Below are 26,915 nucleotides of genomic sequence, written 5' to 3'. Positions count from 1 at the left end.
TTTTTAAATAAGTAATCCTTCCTTAAAATCCAGTGTATGTTTTATACTTACAGCTTCTCTCAGACTAGTCCTATTTCAAGTGTTCAGTAGCCACATGTGATTAGTGGCTGCTGTATTGGACAGCACAGACCTTTATTAATGACCCTGACTTTGAGAGAAATGTAAGACTTTGTCCAGACCGGAAGCTCTAAATAAAATGTGATTCTGTCAGAACATCCCAGAAATCTCATAGCACTGAAGACAAATTTCATTTGAATTCTTGGAATTATATGACATACAGCTTTAGACCTGTTCATAGCAATAGACTTCAGTGAATGTTACCAAATATATTTGGCCTCTTCTGTGACCATTTCACTGGACTTTGACACTAATCTATTATGATTCTGTGCGGCATAGTTATCATGTGACAGATTGATAAGGAACAGCTTTCCATGCTAGCATGGAATTAATTTATATTAATTATTGTCAGCTTTGCTTGGAACCTAAAATGTAAAATAAAATAGGCAAGATTGGCATAAACTTTTTATGGATGCAAAGAGCAGAAGTCCCTGATGGCTCAAGGAAATATAATCGAATATGTAAATTCAGGGCATGGGAAAATATTTTTGTGACTGCTTGGGTAAAATGGTTGCTAGTGTTTGCTACTGAAACAATAAACCTCTTACAGAATTACATCATGCCTCCTTCATTGCCAAAATTCCCTTCTATTCACATGATAGAATATGGACCTTATATGGGTGTTACAATAAATATTATAATCAAAATACAGGAGAAAATGAAGTGGGATGTCCAATAATTGAACTATATAGAAGTTGAATTTCAAAAACAAAATAGATTCTTTAGTCTGATCCTTTAGAAAATTAAATCCTAAAAAAGAAAAGGACATGGAAAGAAGGGTGACCATTATCTTTGAAATAAATGTTTGGGATGTGGCTCTGGCACTAGCTATCTTACCTTTTAGTTTCTAAAACGTAGGTGATACATTCAAGATATAGTTCTCCTCTTCTCTGCTTTTCAGCTGAAACCTCAGAGAATCCCAAATGCCAGCCCTCTGGGTAAAGAATAGCTTTTTGAGCTCCTTTCCATCACATGCGGATGTCAGCTTTGGGTGGGCAAGTTCTGCACTTTTCTCTTGGAGGGAAATCTCACTCCTTGCCCCCATCCCCTTGGTGACCTGTTGGAATTCAGAATACCTCCAACCTTATTTATCTGTAGTCTCAATCCTATTACAGCCCCTCCCCAACTTGAATCAGTCACCCAGTTGCTCTGCCAGCTTCATCCCGGGACCCCACAGGTCCCTCCGGTTCTGCTCTGCTTCAGGTACCCACCAACATGGCCAGGCCACAGGCATTTTATGCAGACCTTTTTTTTCTCTCTACCTTTTTCTTCTCTACCACCTGAATTCTGATGTTCCTCTTTGACCTTAACCTCTTACCTCTGCCCACCCTTCCCTTTCCCGTCTGTCCTTCCTACTGACCCTTTGATGGGGTTGTGATGATGACCTGTCACCTCCTAGCTCCTCTCCATGCTTAGTTGTCTTCTTCTAAGACCTTAGTATTGGCATGCTTTCCATAACCAGTGTGATTCCCCTCTGAATCCCTCTTTCCTGCCCACCCTGCTCTTCACCACTGTTACAATCTCTGTGCTCTCTAATTTTATATTCATAATTTATAATCCTGTCTCTAACTTATCCCTTTCACTAATGCATGTGATGTCAGCTTAGACTCTTGCACACCTTGACCATCATTTACTTGCCTGACCAGGCCCCCAGCTCAAGGTAACCCATTGCCTACATTTTGCTTTCCCTAGACCAGTACTCCTCAACTCTTTTCATTATCAGCCCCCCACTCACCCCCTAGGAGCCTTTTTAAGCACTTTTTCCTAAACACCCCGCCCCAATAAATAGTCAAGAATAAAATTTGTTAAATAGCGTTGAGCTTTGGGAGCCCACAAAGCGTTGTCATGTCTAGTTTTATTTCTTTATATGTAATCTAATCTCATTTTCACTGCACACCTCCACGCCAAGAAGCAATTTTCACCTCTGTTAGGAATGGATGCTCTAGACCTTCATCCATTCTGTCAGGTGTTGGGGATAAAAACCAGAAATCTGAGTTGAGGGGGACGCTAACCAAACTCTGAAGAGAGCATTGTGAAACAAAACAGGATCAGGGTTAAAGCTGGTCGAGAGTCATCCTTTGTGGTCTTAGAATGCTGTAGCTCCCAATTATTTTGTTCTTTTCCTTCTTACCTTCCTTAGTGTCCATACACACACCCAGAAGATAACATCACTCCTACTTTTACTAAAAATATCCAAGTCAATCAAGGTCAATTTTTGCAGCTTCCCTTCTTCCTTCCTCAAAATTTCCTGCTTGTTTGAAGACTCCCCCTTCTTTTGCTCTTCCACAGAAGAATTTCTTGCCTCCTCAACACCGTCAGAACTTACATCCTGTTTATGCATTGTTTGTTGGTTTTTTTGAAATTGAGTCATAATGGAATAAAGTGGAAAAAGTGCACAAATGTGGGTTTTGACAATCCTATATACTCTTGTAATTACCCCCAAAATAACATGGGACATTTCCATCATGCCAGAAAGACCCCTCATGCCTCTTTCCAGTAATTTCCCATTGCCTTGAGGCAATCATTGTTCTGATTCTTTCCACCATAAATTAGTTTAGCCTGTATTAGAACTTCATTTAAAGGTGATCATTTACTATGCACTTTTTTGTCATCTGGATATTTTTGCTCAGCATACTGCTTTGAGTCTCACTCCTGTGATTACATGTCACTTTTATTCTTTTATTTATTTTATTTATTCTTTTATTTTATTCTTTTATTGCTGAGTAGTATTCTGTCATGTAAATATGCTGTAATTTGTTTATCCATTTTCCTGTGGGTGAATACTTGGTTTCTTTACAGGTTTATTATGAATATTAGTGTTGTGGCTATTCATGTCCCAGACTTTGTATGTTTATTTTTCTTAGGTAAATATCTAGGAGTAGAATTGTGGGTAAATGTATCTTCAGTGTTTTGAGAAACAGCCAAACTGTCCTTCAGAGTAATTGTATCACTTTCCCTCCCATCAACAATGGTAAGAGATCCATGTGCTTCACACCCTAACATTTGGTATTGTCGGTCTTTTATATTTTAGCCACGAGGAGGCATTAATATAAAATCCATATGTGTTCTTAATTCTGTTTCTGTCCCCTTCCCCCATCCATTGTTGTGGGCTCCCTCTTAGGTCTTCAGGTTTTTCCCATTCCACAAATTACTGTATACACTAGATTCCCCCAGATTATCTTTCTCATTTCAGCCATTCCCTCAAGTTGTTCTCCTAACTCCTTCTCAAGTGTCTCCCATCAAATCGGCAAGAATGGTTAGCATATGGTGCTTCTCCTTCCCCCTCACCTGTTCATTCGGCTCTCTCATTCTGCTGATGTCTTTGAAGTGAAGAATACACCAGTCTTGACCTCCTCCTGCTTTTGAAGCTCTTTATTTTGTTGCCTGTCTTAGAACATGTCATGTTTTCTTTTATTTCCAACATCTATTCTTCTTCCCCCCTCCTATAAATTGAGGGGCACCTGAGAATTTCACTGATTGTCCATTCCATACATACATAGAGTCCAAACATCTTAGCATTTAGGACTTTCCTCTGTCTTTTCCCCCACTCTCCCATGCTGTGTACACCCTGACTCATAGCCACATTGAGAACTTGCCAGACCACCTATGCAAAACACAGGCCTGCAAGCTTCATTGGAGAGAATATTACAAAGGGTTTAAAATAAGAACTCTTTAGTTCATCTAAAATATGATTTCATTTGCGTCTTTTTTTTTTTTTTTTTTTTAAGAGAGGAGTCGGGTAGGGGCACAGGGAAAGGGAGAAAGAATCTTAAGCAGCCTCCACGATGCAGAGCCGAATGCAGGGCTCAATCTCACAACCCTGGGATCATGACTTACGCCAAAATCAAGAGTCGATACTTAACTGACTGAGCCACTCAGGCGCTCTTCGTTTGCATTTTAATCTTCTGTTCAGTGTTTCTACCAAACTGGATTCTCTGTGAGAGGATGAGACTGTTTACCTCTTTGTTGAAGATTTGAGAGTTCCGTGTATAAACACAGATTGCTAATTGTTAAAATATTTTTGTGAAGTATCTCTCCCCTACCAAAACTCTGTTCATTCATGCTGTGATTGCTAATGAATTGAGCATGAGTGCATTGTTTTAAATCAATAGTATGGTTTTCAGGGACCGGTCCCTTTTCTCAGTCCCTTTTTTAGCTGTGATGGCTGCAGTAAACTCTGGAGAGGCCAGAAGACAGCCTGCATGGGAAGCACTGTGAGGGAGAGCAAGCTTGAAAGGACCCCTGGTTTTGTTTATTCTCTTGAAGGAATTGGAATGTTTTTTCTCTCCCTGCATAAATATTTCTGACAGAGGGCAATTAAACAGACCCGACTGCTTTGTCAAATACAAGAATGTTCAGTCGTCTCCCCTGTCCTGAAAATTATCCCCTTTCTACCCCCAGCCCCCTACCTTAAACTCCATAAGGTTCCCTGGCTCCATTTGCAGTCCAGTCTCCTTAAGATCCTGTGCTGGGCTCTGACATAGAACAACTCTTAGCCGGAAACAGAGCTTAAAGAAAGTACAAGTCAATTATGAGAATAAGAGAAATGAATAAGGAAGTGTTGAATCACTACATTGTACTCCTGAAACTAATATGGCACTCATTGTTCACGAACCAGAATTAAAATAAAAACTTAAAAAAAGAGAGAGTGATGAGGGCCACCATAGGGAGTTTCTTCTTGGATGCATTAGCCTTCTTCAAGGGGACCAAGCATCTCAACTTTTTATCTTAAGTCCAGTACATCAGTGTTGCCCTGCCACAGAGGCTAAATTTGGAATCTAAGTTGTTAAAGATCGTCAGGCTTTCAGATCTATTTTTAGCTCTGCCTACCCCGGGAGGAGAAACATGAAGGGCCGAAAGAGGAATATGCATGTTCTCCACGTTGCCTTTGGCCCACGCTTGCCTGTGGTCTGCAGGAAGTGTGCTGGGAAGCCCTGTGGGGACGTGAAGCTTGCCTTGAAGTCTTCCTCCCATATCCCCTTCCCCGAGGACCCAGCCTGGTGTTTTCATGTTGTACCACCTGTCTGCCGGGCAGCATTTCTGGGCTCTCAGCCCTCAACCTTTCTGCCACCTCTCCAACAAAGAGTGACTAACAGGCTAATAGCCCAACAAAGAGTGACTAACATGCTAATAGCTGACACCTGCATGACAAATTACAAAGCCCTTGCTCGTGCCTCCCACTCTGAGTAGTCAGAGGACAGGCACCATCCCCCTCCTATCACAGACAGGGAACCGGACAGGGAGGGGAGGGTTGTGAGCACTAAGCTTTATGGAGTGGGACCTCCGTAGCCAGCACTTTCTGGTACTTCTTGCTGTCACACTGTCTCTGTGTCTTTCCTCAGGACCAGGAGCTGTAGAAGAACTTCATGAGTTTGGATCTCAGTTCTACCATGTTGTAGTGCGTGACCTTGGGAAAACAATTTTATTTTACAGTGCCTCCTATTACACACTTATAAAGTAGAAATAATACTAGTAACTTGTTTTCATGAGTACTACACGTAAGAATGCCTATAAGTACTTAACATAGGACCTAGCCCCCAGTAAAGATGAAATAAGTTTTAGCTATGATTAATTATTAGCCCAGGGACATAATTTCCCACTTCAATTTGAAGCTCAGCTTCTTGGTATAAAATTAATAATGAGTCAGAAGTAGATAATGCATTTTCTAGCCCCACAGTTGAACAACTTTCAGGCAATATTCAACCCCCTTGGGACTCCGTTTCCTCCTTTTTGAAATAAGGGATGGGATGAGACGATCGGGTAAATCTAACTGTAAGAGTCTGTGGTTTTAACTGTGACTCGCAAGGTTCTCATCCCTTAACTGAAGTGGAAGATCAGAAAGGATCTTAAAAGTCCCTTCTCTCTTCAGATGTAATAGTTGCACTGAGACAGCATTCTGTTTTTGCTGCAAAATTAGTCAGCTCTGGTGGAAATTCCACGTGGGAATCTGACTGAAAAGTAGAGAAGGAGCAAGCAGAGCTAACATTGACTGCATCGTCCCATGCACCAGACACTCCTCTAAGTGCCCTGCCTTCATGCATTTATTGCACCTGTACAGACGCCTGAAGGGTAGAGATTAATGTACACATTCCACAGATTTGGCCACTGAGGCACACGGAGCAAGAACAGCTAATCCAAGTCATATGGCTAAGGAGGGCAGAGCTGGGATTCAGACAGCAATCACCCGAACCTAAAACCAGGCCTGTGCCCATCCCATTGCATCATCACAGTAACCCTTTATCTATGGGGTGAATGAATGCTGGCTGAACAAGGCTCTTCTCACTGCCTTCTCCTCCAGGTGCCAAACTGGGAGCACTGTTTCTGTGCTTTCCTTCACATCTCGGAAGGGCTTAGCGTAACTGTTCATGCGAGCTTTGACATGATGCTGGCTCGGGACTATTCCCCTTTGCTCCCCACTCACCTCCCTGCACTGGTGGCACAGAGCTGGCTTCCGATGTGCAGGAGCGAGGCCATGGGGGGCAAGCATCCTGCTGCCCGCGTTTGGGACATTGATCTCACTGAGTTGAAGAAGACATCAAGAACCTTCTAAAGGAATGAAACAGTGGCGCCTGGGCGGCTCACTGGGTTAAGTGTCTGCTTTCTGCTCAGGGCATGATCTCGAGGTTCTGAGATTGAGCCTAGCATCATGCTCCCTGCTCAGATGGGAGTCTGCTTCTCCATCTCCCTCTGTGCTTTCTCTCTCTCACTCTTCGCTCTGGCTCTCTCTCAAATAAATAAATAAATAAGTGAAACCGGAGGGACTCAGGACAAACATTTCCTCAGCCAGCCCATTTTCTGGGCCAGCTCCTGTGTGAGGTCTCATGTGAGCCGTGTCTCTATCTCGGCAGCTCTGTAACTAGCCAGCGTCAGAACTTCCTCCCATTCTGCTCCTCAGTTTTCAGCTGGGGAGAGGGGTGTTAAAGGCAACCAGAGCTTGACCACCCGCACCGCCCAGGGTGAGCACCCCAGCTGCCTCCCGTTGGGGTTGCAGTGACCTCACTCTGATGCAGGCGCATCTGTATTGGGGGAGGGTGTGAGGTCTAAGTCATCTACTCTCTCAGTGCTAACTATAGTGATTATAGTCCTGAATTGAAAAAAAAAAAATGCATTCTTCATCACCCCATAATATGAACCTGCCCTCCAGACACTTCCTGTATGACTTCTGCAAGGGAAAAAAAAATAAAAATAAGCACAACTAGCATGGACACCTGTAAACCCAATGCTGTATTTCCACAGCATTGCCCAGAGATGTGCTCAGTAAACTTGAATGAACATAAAAGAGGCTACACAAAGCCTGACCCAATTCTCTTCTTTTTGTATATAGGAGAGATAGTAGAACCATTGAAAACATGTGTGTTCTGAAAAGCTCATCTGTCAGATACTTTGACTTTCACAATTCCGTTTTTCAGAATACCTGGTCAACTCTATAGGTCCCCCCTCTACCTCTCACCTCCCCCCAAAAATCATAATCTTTTTCCTTTGTGAGACACATCATTTTGGGACCTAACAACAACAAAACACTCCCAACCATGGAATTGTAGCTAGGGGAGCTCCCCAGCACTCCCAAGTTCACACTGTGGTTTACGGGAAATTTTACTGTTGCCAAGTGGGTTGCCAAATCCATTTATTTCTGTTGCTGGCATTTCCTAAATTCTCCCAAAATGTCAATACTTTTTCAAAGCAAGCATCTGCTTTTCATTTAAATGAATGTGTCGTGAGATTTTAGACAGGAATCCAAAAAGTTTTCTGAATTGCCAAACTTAAAGGGTCCTTAATTACTAAAAGAAAATATGGTGAAGCCTTATTTGCTTTCGCTAAATATCTGCCATTGAGGCTGAGCCAGGAAAGTGAGATGATGCAAGCGTTTTTACTTACCACACAAGAAAAACAGCCCCACTACTGTATAACCAAAGGGAAAATTCCCTGGGAAGCTACAAAGGTTTAATGGCAAAATTTGCACATTATGAGCAAGATCTAATTTCTACTTAATGTTTCTCTCATGAAGTCAATGATGAAGATGTTTTTGGTCCCAGGAAGCCCTTCTCAAGTCTTTTAGCCTTTTGGAAGTTCCTGGGGGAAACTTGAGAGAGTAGAGTTTTGCTTGCAGAATATTAGGAGATTTTTATTTTGTTATGATGCCTGCATGGATGACACAGGCTCTGAATGCAGAGTGGAGGCAAAGAAAGAAAACTGCCTCTTCCAACCGCAGTCTTTCTCAGAGTCCCCTCCACCCCACCACACTCCTCCTCCCCCCTTCAGCCTGCCCATCATCCGGCCAAGTCAACTGGCCACTGTGGTTGTTCTTTTGGCTCTGATTGTCCCAGGGAATCTTCTTTCATTTTCTGGCTTTCATCATCCTCTTCCATTTAGCCTTATACCCAGGATCAGTTGAACAGGCAAATCCCACACAGAACCAGGGCAGAGTTTCCTGAAGCATATGCTCAGGACCACCCCGAGGGAATCACCTGAGGGGCTTATTGAGAATAATGATTTCTGGGCCCTACCCCAGACCTGCTGTATCTTAGGATGCCTGGGATTCTGCATTTTATCCAATACCCAGTGATTCTTAAGCACTAAAATTTGAGGGCAATTAATCTTGGAGGAAAGTGAAGACCTAAGTATTTTAGGCCAGGAAGGATTATTGGTCCTCAGCTGCTCCAGTCACTTGATGTTTCCTTATTTGGTGAATAAAGAAAAACAGGGTGCCAAGAGGCGATAAATATTATCACGCTGGGACAGTTTTACCCTTACCTGCTCATGTCACCTACCCAGGGATTCCCTAATGGTTCCACCAGTGCTGGTTGAACTCGCAGCAGAAGCTCTGATGGTTCTTAGTGTGACATGAGTTCCAAAGGGATTCAGAATGTTCTTTTCTGTAACTTCTAACCGGAGGTGTCTGTCCATGGGAGATGTGCTGAGGTTTGATTTTTATCAATTTATTCACTAGTTATATGGGCTACTTATTGCAAACTTTTTCTGTATTCAGAGAACCTGTGGAGTTAAAGCAATCACATGCTTGGTCAGTTCAGACGCAAATGTTATTTTCTTATTTTTCTCGTTTTGAATTGACCTGTCAATTTAGTCTAAATGGACTAACAGAGTAGTCCTCTATAGATGGGGCTTACGATGAAAATTTCCCCAAATTGCTTTTGATAGACCCAAAATGAATGTATTAGGAAGTTTTAATGCTGTCTAATGCTGGCCCAGGGGTGATCTGTACTGTCAGAGCATAGTAATTCCCATTATTAAGAAATTTTATAATGTCTATTTGAAATTTTCTGCCTCTTTTTTTTTTTTTTTTTTAATATCTTTTCACATGGACTTAAGTGCCTAAACCTTTCTTTTCTAAGACTCTTTCCTGGCTTTACTAAAGGAGAGGCTCAAAATGGCTCCTGATTCTTTCTTGCCCAAATATTCACCTTTAGCAATCACCCCTAAAAATGCAGACCCTCTCCTTTATTCATTTTGGCCTTGTCAGCTGGGTGGTTGCCTTAGAATGAGGTTTCCAGGGGTAATGACTTGTTTGTTAGGGGTGTGATTTTACATTTAGTGCAAAGTATTCATTTGTGTATTTAATGATGATTTAAATTGTATTAAAAATCTGGAGGACCTGCATGTCTCAGTCAGTTAAGTGTCTGCCTTTGGCACAGGTCATGATCCCAGAGTTCTGGGATTGAGTTCCACATCAGGCTCCCTGCTCAGGGAGACTCTGTTTCCTCCTCTCCCTCTGCCCCTACCCCCATTCGTGCGTGCTCTCTCTCTTTGTCAAATAAATAAAATCTTTTAAAAAGATTATTGTGGTATCAGAGAAAAGGAACACTCTGATGTCTAGCTTTAATTTCTTTTTTATAAAAGTTTTTTTTTTTTTAATTTTTTTGACAGAGATCACAAGTAGGCAGAGAGGCAGACAGGGGTGGGGGTGGGAAGCAGGCTCCCTGCTGAGCAGAGAGCCAGATGCAGGGCTCGGTCCCAGGACCCTGAGACCATGACCCGAACCGAAAGCAGAGGCTCAACACACAGAGCCACCCAGGCGCCCCTAGCTTTAATTTTTTGTGAATAGTTTGAAATATGGAAGTGTATTACTTTTTTTAAAAAAAGATTTTGTTTATGTATTTGAGAAAGAGCATGAGCAGGGGAGGGCCGAGGGAGAAAGAGAGACAAAGAATCCCAAGCAGACTCCATGCTGATTGCAGAGCCTGACTTGGGACTCAATCCCACAACCTTAACTTCATGACCTGAGCCAAAATTGAGTCAGACGCTTAACCGACTGAGCCACCCACATACCCTGAAAGTATATTACTTTTGTAATAAAGTAAGAGGATATTACATTCTTCTTGTTTTAAAAAATTAATTTTTAAAAAGGGAGATAGGTTGTAATGAGTGATTTTAGGAACATTAAATAAGCTAATTAAAGGCAAAGCATACACAGTACTTACCCTGTACCTGAGACACAGGGAGGTCTGATAATTTGCCTAAAGAAATACAACAGTAAATGGTAGAAGTAAAATTCAAAGCTAGTCCTTCTGGGTTTTGAATTTGTGCTTTTAACCACTAAACAGAGTTAAGGTAGAGAAGCTGCTTAAGTCGTACCTATTAAGGAGGAAATGCTCAATAAATAAATACTATATTTATCATTTTCTTATGATTCTAAAGCTTGGGATGCTTCTGTCTTCCTTAGAATTACTTCCGTAATATTGAAAGAACTGTAAAATGGAGATATAAAGTGGATGATAACATTATCCACCTCTAATTCATTGGGATACTGAAATGCTTATTTAAGATTTACAAAGATTAAGAATAAGAGAATAGTAAAACCATGTTTTTTTTTTAAGTTAATTTAACAATTACTGAATTTCTACTATGTACAGGTCACTGGGATAAAAGAAGTAAGATTAATAAGACATAGGTCTTGTCTATGAAGGAGCTTAAAACCTAGTAATTGTCTCAGAGCACCTAACATTTAAGAGAGTGAACGAAGACGTGCTGAGTGTGGCCAGCCGGTGGAACAGGACAGATTCGAAGTTGTAGATGAAATCCTGGTGTCATAGTAGCTGTGTGCTGGGCACATGTCACTTAGCTCTCCAAAGCTGTTTATTTTATTCAGGGGTTGGTTGCTGGTATTGTTTTCAGAATCTTAAAAATGGCAGTAATTATGCCTAATTCATTATACTTGAGAATTAAAATAAAGAATGCAAAAGATTCACTTATTGTGTCCTTAGCAGAGAGTAAATGTTCAGCAAACAACTACTGGGAAATGGGACTATTGACAACTTGCTTGCATGGCCCACTCACAGGTGGACAGACACACCCCCTCCACGAGGCAGGGACAGGGGCCCCTCTGTGCTGTGCCAGGGCCTTGGAGAAGAAAAGTGAGCTGCAGCCCAGATACTCTTTGGAATGTTGAGCTGAAAAACAAAGAGCAACTGTCCCTCTGGGAGGCCGGCCTTCTTGAGTGGACCAGGGCAAATCACCGACACCATAGGAATCTCACCCTCTTCCCTGCTGTAAATTAAGTAGGATGAATTATACCCATAATTCTCAAATCTGAATGGCTGTCATATTCTCATTGAGTGTTTCCTATTAGGAGGCCCACCCTAGGAACACCTTTTTGAAGGTCTTTTTGAAAGCACTTGAAGTGATTTTAAGGTACACAGGGTAGAAAAGCAGTGGAGTTGGTGATCTCTCAGATTCTGTAAGATAAATGCCAGTGTAGTCTGGCTGGACCAGTGGGTACCTGGTTATGTTTGGAATGTTGCTCAGAACCACATTTTGGAAGGTTTTAAACAGTCTGTCTGTATGCAGCAGGGCCTCAATGAAGATTTTTATATAAAGGAATGTGTTGAAGGCAGTGCTGTAGAAAAAATGTGTCTGTCAGCTGTCTGCATGTAGTAGAAGGAGAAGAAAGAGGGAACTAGAAACAGGTCGGGAACGAAGGTGTGAGCAAGCAAAACTAAGTAAGGCACAGTCTAGTTGAGAGAATTGCAGGACTATTGCTGCCATGTTTTAATTAGTATGAGATAGTAGAGAAACATGAGCTGTAATGTGGATAGGAAAAGGGATGCCTCTGAAACCAGAATCAGACGGAAATGAAGTTCAGTTCTCATGTGGTAATTATGGTGCTATATGACCAGAGAAGGTCCTGTGGAGATGAGTTATCTGCTCTAAGTTACTATGTCAAAACCACACCTATTTCATAAGCTCCCACCAAAGGCTGAACAAAAGAGACACTACAGAGGAACCGTCTCTCCCCATTATTTCTCTCCCTTTCAGAAACAAAAACAGCAAAATTACTGCTTATGAGTTTCTCAGGGTTTTGCTAAAAAAAAAAAAAAATTAAGTATGTGTTAAAAGTGGCATGTGCCTGACACCTCTTGGTGTCTAATGATTCTTGAAGGCTCCCAGGGAAAAGCAGAATCACCCAGGAGTGCAGAGACAAGAGGAAAAGTCTTATCTTTGCATCTTGCAATCCTCCTGTACTAACCCAAATTACATGGTGAGCTATTTTTCTGAAAATGTGTCCATCCTTCAAGAGATTAATAGAGATAGAGTTTTTCATAAAGAATTAAGTTTCCTGTGAGGAAACTTAAAAGTTGCTAACTTTTCCGCTGTGTCCTATAAATGTTAATGGACAGCCTCAAGTGTTTAGATTCCTAGGCTGCATTAAGTGGTAATTAATCTCACCAAGTTCATATATAAAAGGTTTAAGCTGCTGTTCTAACTGAAGTGAGCCATGACAAATGAAAATCACTGAATTTTTATTATCAAATTGTTGTAGGTTTTTTTCCTGCTGATTCTGAAGAATATCGTAGCCCAATTATATCCCGCGGGGCTTAATCTTCAGCCTTAATTTCCTAAGTCTGAATCTTCTTCTGGATTTTGGGAATATTTCCAAATAATGAAGTTTTTGAGGGGCACTTAGGGGGTGCCATTGGGTACACATCCAACTCTTGGTTTTGGCTCAGGTTGTGGTCCCTGGGTCATGAGGTTGAGCCCCCCCATATCAGGAAACTCTCTTGCCCCCTGCTTCAATCCCTCCCCTCTAAAATAAATAAATAAATCTTTTTAAAAATTTATGAAATCCTTGGAGGAAGAGTTCTGCTAACCGTGAAGTCAATAGTCAAATGACCAGGATTAAAAAAGAAGCTTGCATTTACATGTGCCTATGGAGGAAGTGCTTCAGGATATATTTTAGATTAGAAACCCAGGAGTACTTTCATAGAGTCTAGTGGACTTCCATAGAGTCTCACAGACACTGTTTAAATGTTTGTTGACTAAATGAATGAATCCATTAAAAAAAAAATCACTAAGAGAGCTGTGGTGCACATTTCTTATAACCTTGCAACTTTCTAGCCATATCCCCAAAATAATCCAGTTAAGCACACAGGTGTTACGCCTTGTTCTCAAGGGCAGGACTGTGCACCAAGAGGAGCCCAGTAGGAGTTCGCTCACCCCCAGTGAGAATAGGATAGCATGGACAGCCACCTCCCTTAAGAAATAGCTAACATGTAATAGACCGATGATTGATGTTGGCTAAATTGAATGCAAGGCTTGTGCTGGAAACATGACTTTTGTGTTTTCAAGGTCTATGATAGAAGACTCTTTTCCAGGTAAACTTGCCTTGTAGCATGCTGCTTCTAGCACTTGGAACTCAGACTCATGGAGTCAGTATTAGTTTTCCCTCTCCAGATCTTCATCGTACAGAGACTAAAACCATGGGGGTTTTGCAGCAGGAGCTACACTGAGCTGCCTTGGCTAATTTATGGAGCAACTCTGCTGAAATCTCAGTGTGCAAACAAATTACTGGAGAATCTTTTTAGAATGTAGGGTTCAATTCAGGAGGTCCAGAGGGGGCTGGAGGCTCTGCATTTCTAATGAGCTCCTGGTGAGGTGGATGATACTGGTGCATGAATCATATGTTGAGCAGCAAGGTCATTAAGAGGTGGGTTTCTAAGTAGTTAGAAGAAGCACATAGGGTATGATGGATGAGCACTGGCTCTCCATGCAGAAGACTGGTTATATCAACTGGATGTGTCACTCAGCTTTTCTGAATCCCAAGTTTTCTTATTAGAAAAATTAATATGATAGGGCAATGAACACCTGCTGCATGGATTATTGTGAAAATTAATACCTATTTTGTGAAAATTTACCAGAGCATAAGGTACATTGCCGAGTAAATGATCATTGACCCTAAATAGTGAAAACAGAAGCACACAATTCTATATTGGTACCCAGTAAAGTTGGGAGGGACCCTTAGGCTTTGCTCTCTACAGTTCAGGGATTCTTGTTTTTCTGTTTTTTCATTCCACTTCTTTTACCAGTTACAATGCCTAGCACTTGGCAAGTGGTCAGTGTTTGTGAAATCGTATTAGTAGCAAAGTTGATCACTGCCAGTGTGTGTGTTTTTGGCTTTAAAAATACTGATATATCAGGAGGCACTTGGGTGGCTCAATGGGTTAAAAGCCTCTGCCTTCAGCTCAGGTCATGATCCCAGGGTCCTGAGATCGAGCCCTGCATCGGGCTCTCTGCTCAGCCGGGAGTCTGCTTCCTCCTCTCTCTCTGCCTGCCTCTCTGCCTGCTTGTGATCTCTGTCTGTCAAATAAATAAATAAATAAAATCTTTAAAAATAAATAAATAAAAATACTGATATATCAGGATAATGGCCATGTGCCTCCCCTGTGGCACTAGCAGGAAAGAGAACTGCCACCCAAAATATTGGTAATAATTCTGGGGCCTTGCATCCTCTCTGAACCAGAAATAATCACTTTCAGGAGAAGACTAAAATGAAGAAAATAGAACCAGCCCAGATTTTCAATAAAACTTTGATGATAAAATGGCCAGTCATTCTTTGCCAGCCAATAGTCACAGTATTTCCTAACTTGACATATTATGTATAAATCGTTGCCTCTTAGATATAAAAGCCCAGGTTCACGTTAGCAGTTTGTCCGGCTTGTCCCTGAGAGATGGCTCAGCTGCTGCGGCTAGTCGTCCAGATGGTCAGCGCACCTTCCACATCATTGTGAGCTGGCTCCCACGAATGCCTCCACAATTGCTCCTCTGAGGGTTGAGGTTCTGGTTAACAAACTTGTAAAATACTAAAGCTCTCAAGAAAGTGCATAGCAGGAAAGAGAAGGTAGAAATATCAGTGAATAAACTGGAGCATCATTTACATCTCTTTCCACTGAGAATTCAGAAGCAGAAACTATTGGCACCTTGAGACAATCCAGTTTAATTCATTTGCAGTGAAATCCAGAGGGAATCAGGTTATCTTTGCTAAAAGCAATGAGATCTCAGCGTCTAATCAGAGGATTTAAACAAAGTGTTATTAAAAGATGTTGTTTTTTTCCCTCTCTATAATCTCTAGGTCCCAGGAGAAAAAAGAAGAGGCTATCACCTTGCTGAAGGACTCCATTAAATACGGTCCCGAGTTTGCAGATGCGTATTCTAGTTTAGCTTCATTGTTGGCTGAGCAGGTAACTATGTCATTTGAACTTCACATATTTTTTAAAATTTTTCTTGTTGAATGTATATACTAATATTATCTAGATTTTGATGCTAATGGTTCAATTTGTAAACTCATATTGGACAACCAATCTCTATGTCAGTTTTCTTGACAGAAATGATAAGTGTAGCTTTCTTACTCCAACACTCCTGGTCTAGTGAAGGTAGCCTTTAGACACAGATGGTCCATTAGAGGTCATTGATGTATTCTGTGTCACTTTGAGACAGAATCTGTCAAGAGCAATACACAAGAAACACCTAGATGGCTCAGTTGGTTAAGTGTCTGCCTTCCACTCAGGTCATGATCCCAGTGTCCTGGGATCAAGCACCATATCAGGCTCTCAGGGAACCTACTTCTCAACCTCTGCGGGCCACCCCTCCTGCTTGTGTGTGCTCTCTCTCTCTCTCTCTGACAAATAAATAAATAATTTTTTTTAAAAAAAGGAGGGGTGCCTGGGTGGCTCCATCAGTTAAGCATCTGCCTTTGGCTCAGGTCATAATTTCAGGGTCCTGGGATTGAGCCCCACATCGGTTTCTCTGCCCAGTGGGGAGTCTGCTTCTCCCTCTCACGCTCCCTCTATGCTCTCCCTCTCATATAAATAAATAAAATCTTTTTTAAAAAACCTCTAAAAATTTAGAATAAAATGAATGAATGAATGAATGAACAATGCATAATATTTGCTTCTTTTATTGCTATTTACTTAATTTTTCTGGGGAATTGCTGATGGACTCAGATCTCCAAACTCAATATGCAACCAATTATTGATAATCTTAATAGATCTTGTGTCTCAGTACCTGTTAAAGGATCACATGAGGCTTATAGAACAGGCTCCGAAGAGACAAACATTTCTGGTGGCATAAAGGGATATTTTTCTTCCCCTCCTTCTCTTTACTTGTGTTTAAATGATTGGATACTATTTTTCAGTGTTCTGGATGCATGTCACCTGCTAAGGGGAAACAAATATAAATTATCTTCTCTAAATTGATGATACTGTTCTGTTGGCACACGTAAGTGCCTTCAGTAGACAGTGGATTCTGCTCTCACACAATTGCCAGACTGTCTTTAAAGATTTTATTTATTTATTTGACAGAGAGAGAGATCACAAGTAGGCAGAGAGGCAGGCAGAGAGAGAGAGAGAGGGAAGCAGGCTCCCCACCGAGCAGAGAGCCCGATGTGGGGCTCAATCCCAGGACCCTGAGATTACGACCTGAGCCAAAAGCAGAGGCTTAACCCACTGAGCCACCCAGGCGCCCCCAGATTTTCTTTAAAATCAAAGTCAGCACCTTCCAAAGATGCCCTGTAGCATTCTGTTGGCTTAAATGTGATGAACGTTGGTTACATAGAGGTGCAATTTATATTCAAAAAACTTGGGCGGTTTTACCAGGATGCCAATTTAGAATTTTCTGTGGATATTTAAGTGTCAGAAAGGATAAGCTTAGTTTTCATGTTCTGCTATTGTCCATGTAGTGTAGTTAGGCTTTAAACAAAAGCCCATGCCGGTGGTGGGTGATTTCAGTGCTATTTTAGCACAGTGGTTAAGCGGACAGGAGGATGGTCGTGTTCTGTGTATGGTATACACTGGCTCTCCTCAACTACCTTTGGCTTGTGTTGAAGCAGACACAGTAGGAGACTTCTGAAACAAAGATTGATTCTGCCATTGCTCCTTTTTCTCAGCTCATCCTGTTTCGCTCATTTTCATAGGACCTTTCCCCTGCCTTTGCCTGGCTGGGTGTCTTGCCATTACTCAGACATGCCAAGCATGTTTCTTTCTTGGGGCCTTTGCACTAACTGTTCCCTTTGCCTGCAGCACTTCTCTCCCAGACATCTTAGAGTATCCTTCCTCCTATCACACTGGTTTCTGTGCAAACATTGCCCAATCAGAGGGGTTGTCTATGATTACCCTTTTTAACTGCCAACCTCACACTGCCCATCATGTTCTCTGTCACTTTGTCCTGCCTTATTTTTCCCAAATAGTATTTATCATCATCCAACACACATATATTTTTAAGATTTCATTTATTTATTTGAGAGAGAGCATGAGTTGGGGGTGGGGGAGTGGTGCATAGAGGGAGAAGCAGACTCCCCGCTGAGCAGGGAGCTGGATGTGGGACTTTAATTCAGGACCCTGGGATCATGACTTGAGCCAAAGGCAGATGCTTAAATGACTGAGCCACCCAGGTTCCCCTAACATATATTTGTCTATGATCCTTCTCCCACCACTAGACTATTTAACTCATGAGAGTGACCATCCCTTCTATTCATGGCTATATTCCCATGTTCTTGTATGCAATCAATAAATTTTGAGTGAATAAATGAATCTATATGAACTGAAGGATATATAATCCCTCCAATCCAGTACATATTCTGAATTTTCCTCTTATATTATGGGAGGACTAAGCATGTAGGCCACACTGTTTTGTAATTGATCATACCCAAATGTGATGTGTTTGTCCTGCACTGAGTGGTAGTATGAGGACCACCATGTGCAATTGCTCTTCATAACCATAGAATCAGGGATGGGCTTGGGAACAGCACTTACTACCTCATGCAGTGTCTTCTTTATGAGGACTCAGGAGAATTTCTCTCATCTCAGTATTGGGAAAGGTTCTGCTTCTGAATTGAACGTTTTTTCCTTTATTTTTAATCTAACACAGGAAAAATCTTGTAAACACTAAAAAGGGTCAACTCTATTTCCATCTCCCTTGTCCCCAACCTCTGACTAACAGCCATTCGGACTGTATAGTCTGCTTTTCTGTAGGTGCTGCTTTTATTCCGGGCTTATCATTTTCCTTAAATTATTTTATTCAAGTTTTATTTCCAATTCTTAAAACTACCTCAATTTCTTTGTGGAATAATGAGGTTCACTCAATTATACAGTTCACTCTTGAACAGTGTGGGAAGTAGGGGTGCTGACCACCTGTGCAGTCAAAAATCCACATATTGACTCCCCCAAAACGGAACTACTAACAGCTTACTGTTGACTGGGTGCCTTACTGATAACATAAATAGTTATTAGCATATATTCTGTGTATTATATGTGTAATATACTGTAGTCTCATAGTCAAGGAAGCTAGAGAAAGAAAATGTTATTAAGAAAATCTTAAGCCAGAGAACATATATTTACAGTGCTGTCCTGTGTTTATTGAAAAAAGCCTGTGCATAAGTGGACCCATGCAGTTCAAACCCACATTGTTCAAGGGCCAGCTGTAAATAAAATAATGCATTCATTGTTCCCAGCTCTTGTCTTTTTTCCCAGTTCACCAGGACAGATGATAAGCATTTAATTGCTCTTCTTGATGTAAACTGCCCTTTTGCTAAGTGACATTATCACTTACCTAATATGAGTGATAATGTAGTATGTTTCGTGGAGCTCTTTGCAGATACGAGAATGTGTATCTAGTCACACAGTTCCATCTTCCTAAAATGCCATCTTATCTTTCTCCCCTTAAAAATCCTCCCCAGTTTTCAAGATCCAGTTCACCTCCCACTTCCTCCCCCAGCATTTCTCCACCTCCCCTTCTCATGGGAGTAGAGCTCCTATAATATTTATGGAAGCACACATCAACGTGCAAAATAGTCACATATTTTTATTTCTTGAATTCAGATGTGGAACTACAATTTAAGCAATTTTTCAGGTTCATTTTCTTCACAAGACCGTAAGTTTCCTTAAGAAAAGCAGCATTGTCTTTGTATGCCCATTTCTTTTCTAGGGCTTAACAGTTCACTGTATGATGCAGGCATTCACACAGCATGTCTGGATTTGATTTTCTTTGAGATTCAGGTACTCCGTAGTGTGATATTAAGAGCATTTGACAGGGAGCTAAGAGACCTGGTTCTAGACCTTTCTCCATAGTTAACCAACTGCACAGACTTGGGTGAGGAGTACTTTACCTCTCTGGGCCTCAGTTTCCAAATCTGAAAATTGATAAATATTCTAAATTATCTTTACTGCATCTGTAGCACTAACATTTCAAGAGTGTGTCAAATTATCTTTTTTCATGTCAATTAAGTGCTATTGAATCGGTTTTTACCATTTTTTTAATCCAAGTGTAATTAACATACACTGTTATATGAGCTTTGGTTGTACAACAGAGCAATTGAATAATTCTTTACATTACTCAGTGCTCGTCAGTATACATGCCCTTAGTGCTCATGAATATTTCAATGAATGCTGTAAGGTTCCACCGTAATTAGTGCTATTGTTTCTGTACAAATAAAGGATTAACATGTTAATATTGTGAAAGTGAATTGCCTTCTTCAGTTGTGTTTTCTTTCTAAATTAATGAGCTCCAAGTTGATGAAAAGTTACTGCTCTAAAGATGATTAAGATGTTCTATGATCTCAAAATGTACTACAGTCCATTCTGCAGTATCTTGCTATTAACACATCTTATAGGAAGTGGAAGTTTAAAAAGGACAACATATATATGTTTTCCTCTGTCATGTTTAAGGTATGTTAGATGCCTTATTTAAAATCAGCTGTGTAATAAATTTAATTTTCATGAACCACAGTGGTAAATTGGAGTAGAGTTATTGTGTGTCACATGGTTGAAGTTTTGAAGTTTTCAAGAAGAACAAAGAATGACTACAGTCATGATCTTTCCTGCCATATAAGGGTCACTTTCATTTTCTTTTTCTTTCTTTTTTTTTTAACCAGGCTTTCCTATTCTAGGTTCGAATGTAAAATGCTATGAGATCTAAGAATGTAATTGAAAGATTGAAAAGTTTTCTCTTTTGCTCCTTTGGGCAATTGATTTTTAACATCAAAGAGACAGAACAGCTGTTGGGCATAACTCAGGGTTGCCTTTCCTCTCTGACTTTCAACAGCTTGTCTTCATGTTTTGAATTCTTCAGGAATAAAAGAGTGCTTCAGAGGCACAAGCAAGGCACAGAGAAACTGGTAGAGAGAATCCACCCAGCTTAACATTCTTTGGTAGTAAATGGATTCATTTCTTGGTGGCACAACCTTATTTAACAGCATTCCAGAATCTCAGACTCCCAGAGTGTATGAAAGCAAGGACTGCAAACCTTGGCCACTCTGTAACACAACGTGAGCCCATCCCTTCACAGAGCAGGCCGTCTTCCAGTGTCACCAGACACATGCATGGCCCATCCGCACTGTTGTTGTGGGCCAATCTAATGACAGAAAACTGTCCTGTACCTCTGGACCCCTAAAGTGGGTCATCCTGTAATTGGCTCCCTTTTAGCTTCGTCTGATGGAGAGCTTGTTGGGCGCAGTTGTGTTATCACTTCCCTAATCACCCCTTTCCTAAGCTAACCTCTTTTCTTTCACCTTGTTTCTTTCTTACCCTGATTTCCAGATTCTTGGCTTCTGGTCATGTTGCTTTACATAGCCTCTGGACGATCCACTTTCTCTATGACAGGATGGCTCCCCGTATTAAGGCGTAGTTCAGCAAGTTCAGGGTGGAATAGAATACTTCCCTGGCTTGACATCCTGGATGTCTGCTAAATGTCACCCTGAAATGAGTTCTGCTGGTTGTTTGGCAACCGCATGGCACTCTGGCTCACATTGGAGACAGTCAACTCAAGTCCCTATAACCTGTGAATCTTTGTTAATGCAGTCTTTGTTAATGCAAGCCTCACCCATGCTGAAGGCATGTTTTTATAATCTGGCTGAAAGGACTCATCTTTATCTGTATTTAATTTCAACTTCTTTGTGATCAGTCTGAGATTTCAGGTGTTCTAGGACGTTTTGTCCTTTTTCTGCCATCTTTATATTAACTGCCCTTCCCAGATATTTCACTTGGTAAATTAAATAAAAATAGCTTCTAGTTACTTGTTTATGTTTTTGATTAAAAAATGTTGCAGAGACCTGCATTGTGTCTGTAGGATCTTCTTGCCAGGTTGACCTCTCTTTTACCTGAGGCTCTTTAGGTACAGTTATTTAATTGTTGGTTCATTTAACCAATCATGTTATCATCTAGCTCACCTCATCTTATCTATGAGGATGTTGTGAGGCGCTTTGCCAGAAACCTGCTGAAATCCTTCCCCTGATTGGAGGATGTGATTCTATTAGAAAACAACAATGAGGGGCCTGGGTGGCTCAGTAGGTTAAGCGGCTACCTTAGGCTCAGGTCATGATCCTGGGGTCTTGGGATTGAGTCCCGCATTGGGCTCCCTGCTCAGCAGGGAGCCTTGTTCTGCCTCTGTGCCTCCCCTCTGCTTGTGCTCTCTCTTAGACAAATAAATAAATATAATCTAAGAGGGGGGACCCACCCCCAACAGGTTTCATTTGCCATCCCTTGCTCTTACAGTAAGCATACTGCTGTCTGTTGACCCCATCTCCCATCCCCACTGCCGGTAGAACCTGGAGTGTAGTAATCTCTTGTAGGATTTGCCTGGGACTAACATTTTGTTCATCATTCTGTTGGAATCCAAAAGTAAAAAGTAATTCTTTCTGGGCACAGTAGAGAATTTGGAGAGGGAAAATTTGAAAAATGAGTTAAGCTGAAAAGGCATTATATGCGAGACTTTTAAGGCCCACAGTGGAGCCCCGATTTGAAATTGATAGATAATAAGAAGCAAAGGCAAGTGTCGAAGGAAAATGTTTTAAAACCTGGGAGGGAGAAAATCATGTGGAGTATTTTGAGAAGGCTTTTAAATGCATTCTGGCATGAGTAGTGGAGAGCCTTCTTTCTGGAACAAAGTGTGGGCATGGACAGATGTTATTGTGGAAAAAGAATCCCTTTGTATTTAGGAACTGTTTGTATGTGAAGGCTGAAAGGAAAAGAAAATAGAAAATTAAAAATTCCAGGGTCAAGCACCTAAGAGTGAGAAGACACATAGCCACTGAGTACCATGGGGAAGCCAAGGAGGAGGGAGATTTTAGAAAGGGTGGAAATAAGATTCACTTCCACATTCCTTTTCAATTACACAAGTAATATGAAAATGTAAATGAAATGTATGAAAAATCAGAGAAGATAAAATATACCTTTTATTAATAATGTAATATCTGAGAATAACGAATATTATTTTTTTAATATCCTGCAGGTCTTTCAATATACTTATTTTGTTTTCATACTTCAATTCACATGTAGTTTGTATCCTGTTCTTTTTCATTTGCTATTAAATTAAACATACTATACCTGTTTTCATGGTGCTAGACGCCCTTGATAATACCATTTTAATGGCTACTTACTAGTTATCAAAATTATACACTGTGATTTACATAATAATACCCCAAATTTTGGTCACTTGGTTTCATGTGTGCATGCACGCGTGTGTGTTGGGAGGACAGTGAACTTTTCCTTTCTTACGGCTTTTTTAAAACAATATTTTGAATCATTTCTAATGATAGATTCCTAGAAGTAGAGTTCCCATATCAAAAGAGTATCATCATATTTCACTGAGATACCTTACTAAATTGCTCTTGAGGTATGTTACTGAATTGCTTTTCTAAAGAGTGGTACCCATATCCTCTGTTCCCAGCAGTGTACAGCCTTTTAATGTTGAATGTTATGGAACATTTAAGTGAAAATAATGTGTGGACAGATGGCAGCGAAGGAGATTAGGGCTGGGAAGGTGGATTTAGGACTTCAAATAAATGAAACCACATTATGAGTAGGTTATTTCTCTGAGGGGAAAATGAAGAATAGCATGTGAAGAAAAAAAAAAAAAAACTTGAAGAATTTTTTTAACCTTCTCATTTTACAGAGAAAAATACGGTGTGTACTGAATTAGGTGCTGCTCAAGATCATCGAGATAACTAGTGTGAGGACCAGGACTGGAGCCTGCTTTCTTGACTCCTTGGCACTGCTCTTTGGCTGTATGACCCTGACGTCCTATGACTGGACTGCAATAATGGGCCATAGTCAATGAGGTTGGGTGTGGAAGGAGTGGGAAAGGAGAAGTGATAGAGGAAACCACAAAGGGTGAGTTGTCATAGAAGTGAGATACATAAAAGAATCTGCAAAAAAATTGATGCCTGTGTCTGTCTGCTGCAGCAAAGAAGTCAAGAAAACTGAGAACAGAAAATAAACTCTTAGATTTAAAGTCAAGGTGGTCTTGGGCTTACTGTTCTCTTCTAGTTCTCCATACCACTCAGAACTGGCTGTACTCCAACTTCACAGATAGGATTGTAAACTTTTATAAGCCAGCCATCATTTTTAAACAGCCTACTCTCATGAGAGATGATATAGGTTGCATTACACTAACAGTAAAGGGGAAAAAAATTAACACTGCTTATGACTCTGACCCATTGTAAATTATTGCTAGCCCCAGGTTTATAGCCTATTGAAAAACTCAGTTAATTTCATAACACTTAAGATATTTTTATTTAATGCATTTTGAGATAAGACTTCACCGGATACAAGAATGAAAAGAAAATTGGAATAATAAAATATAAATTAGGAGAATAGACCAAGAGTGGATGGTCTAGAATCAGCTTTTCTCCTTCTGCCATCTTTTGGGTCAGTTCAGCCACATATACTGTTGCATTGTGGCCAGGCCAACTTGAACCAGACCCTACTTTAAGAATTATTGATTTGATTATTCACAGATTTTTTGAACATCTAGGTACCACTAAACACTAGAGATTGTTGAACTAATAAAGTACAGGCCTTATCCTCATGGAACTTAGAGTCTGGAAGGGAATGCTACCCCTGAACAAAGAACTATAGCCCCCTCCCCAATATCTAACACAGTTGTGACAAATGTGTAACGAGGAAGTACCCATGAGAATGTGGGAAGGGGCACGTGGGGGGGGGGGCAGGGGCAGTGGCCAAAGAGCAGCATTTAATCAGCTACCTGAAGAACTTTTAGATATCAACAAGATAAAAAAAAAGAATGGGAAAAGCTTTCTGGCTAGAGGGAATAGACCGCATGAAGGCTCTGGGGTGAAGAGATTAGATTTCCTCTAATAGAAAATCATTTGCCTGGAAGTGCAGAGAATGAGGACAAATGGTGTGAGAAGATTTTAGAGATGGGGGAAGGGGGAACTGCAGTTCTCTGCAAATGTGGCTCCCCCCCTTTTTTTGTGGTCTCCTGACAGTGTTATACACCTGTAATTGCTTACTCTCATCGCACTTTTAGCTTTTCTTCAATGATTCTTGGCATTTCCTCTTTAAAGTGATTATTCTTTGCATAAATTATCACAGAGTAGTGTTGATCACAATCTGCTGGGTGATAAAAAAAAAAAAAAATTCAAGATTAAGAAAGACCTACCATTTCCTTGGTGAGAAGAAATGCCAAGTTACTTGGTTCATTTTAGTTGGATAAGAAAGAGAATTAGACATCAAATATTGGCAGCTTGTTTCTTATGAATGTCCCTGCTGAGGACTGATAGGTGGAAGAACTGTTTTGTAAAGAAAATAAAAGCAAAGGAGAGAGTGAGAAAGCAGGCATCTCTACTCTCTGTTTTGGTTTTTTTTTTTTTAAGATTTTATTTATTTATTTGACATAGAGAGTGAGAGAGAGAGTGCAAGTAGGCAGAGTAAAACAGAGTGAAAGGGAGAAGCAGGCTCCCCACTGAGCAGGGGACCTAATGCAGGGCTTGATCCCAGGACCCTGGGATCATGACCTGAGCCAAATGCAGTTGCTTAACCAACTGAGCCACCCAGGTGCCCCTGCTCTGTATTTTGAACTGCCATATTTTAAAGTTTCTTAGAGAAATCATTGACATGAGTTTAAACATCCATTGCTCCTAAACTCCCAGTTTCATCATTGCAAATAAAGACATGGGGCTAATGGGAAATACCTTATAGCTATATATGTTCATATCATTGACCAGAATGAAAATACTTCTAGAAAACAATTCAGGTGCATGACCACAGTGTCAGGGTACTAGGAGAACTTTCCATCCCAATCTCTGTATGTCCTTCACCACTTTGGAATATCACATCTTATACCTTCTATATATTAAGTACCTGTTATGGGCCATTCATTAAACCAGCTGTTCACAAAGTGTTGACTGGGGACCCCTGAGATCGAAGAAGGTCGATGCAGTTTTCATAATACTATTAACAAGTAATTTGCCTTTTTAAACTCTCATTCTCTCATGAGTGTACAGTATTTTTTTTAGAGGCTCCATGATGTATTTACAATTACAAAAAGACATTAAAATATTCTCCCACTGGGGCGCCTGGGTGGCTCAGTGGGTTAAAGCCTCTGCATTTGGCTCGGGTCATGATCTCAGGGTCCTGGGATCAAGCCCTACATCAGGCTCTCTGCTCAGCAGGGAGCCTGCTCCCCCCTTTGCCCCCCGCCCTCTGTGCCTGCCTCTCTGCCTACTTGTGATCTCTGTCAGATAAGTAAATAAAACTTAAAAAAAAAAAGTTCTCCCACTTTCCAATTAAATGTCTATGTTTCTTCATATACTTCAACTAAAATCATAAAAATAGATTAGCACAGAAACACCTAGGTGGCTCAGTCAGTTGGGTGTCCAACTCGGTTTTAACTCAGATCGTGATCTCATGAGTCCTAAGATCAAACCCTGAGTCAGGCTCCATGCTCAGCAGGGAGTCTGCTTGGGGATTGTTTCCCTCTGCCCCCCACCACTCTGAAATAAATAAATTAAATCTTAAAAAAATAGACTAGCATTAAGGTACATATGAGGATCCATCTGTCTTCTATTATTAAGCCAGGCATTAAAGAGATTTGTAAAAATATGGAATAATGCCAGTATTCTCACTAGTTTGGTGTTGTTGTTTTTTTTATTTGTTTGTGTTTTTTTGCTATGAAAAGTTTCTATTATTTTTTATATAAATGTACTATGGTTCAGTTTATTATGTTTTAAGTGAACTATAAATATTTTTTATATTTCTCAGCTTTATGTTCATCGTGGTGAATAGTGATAGATATAGCTCACATAAACAAAGCTCTTTGGGAGTCTTCAGTAATTTTTAGAGTACAAACGGATCTCAAAACCATGAAGTCTGAGGATGGCTGCATTAAGCCCGTGTCCATTTGTCCTCCTGGTTGCTGCAACTTGAACTACAAGAAGTTTCCCAAACATATCAGTTAGCCCACAAGAGTAAATTACAGTTGAGTTGCTTTTTCCAAAGATCTGCTCTTCACTTTCCCTTCCCTGAGGTAAAAAGCATGTCATATTGGGTAATTACAGCATGTAAAAAGTGGAGATGTTGACTGTGTTTTATCTCTCCCCCAAGGCCCATTTTCTTTCCCCCCTACTGAAAATGCTTGAGCCTTGGAGAGGAGCCCATGGTTGCAGGCTGCCCATTTTAACCATCGCACTCAAAAGTGATTTCATTCTGAGACAGGGGTTATTGGGGACTCTGGTGTACAGCAGACAGTATTATTTGTCAGAGCCATTCTCTGGTCAC

The 26,915-nt window shown here is 40.8% G+C and overlaps 1 protein-coding gene across 1 annotated transcript in view; it reads left to right on the top strand.

Moving 5' to 3' along the window:
• Positions 1-26,915, top strand: part of TMTC1 (transmembrane O-mannosyltransferase targeting cadherins 1) — a 266,800-nt gene that overhangs the window by 218,459 nt on the left and 21,426 nt on the right. Inside the window, 1 exon segment of the mRNA XM_047740854.1 lies at positions 15,479-15,587. Within this exon segment, the coding sequence (XP_047596810.1) occupies positions 15,479-15,587 (109 nt within the window).

Source organism: Lutra lutra, chromosome 8 (genome assembly GCF_902655055.1).
Source record: "Lutra lutra chromosome 8, mLutLut1.2, whole genome shotgun sequence".
Lineage (NCBI taxonomy): Eukaryota > Metazoa > Chordata > Mammalia > Carnivora > Mustelidae > Lutra > Lutra lutra.
The sequence above is the reverse complement of the archived record's forward strand: the minus strand, read 5'-3'. Positions and strand labels throughout refer to the sequence as shown.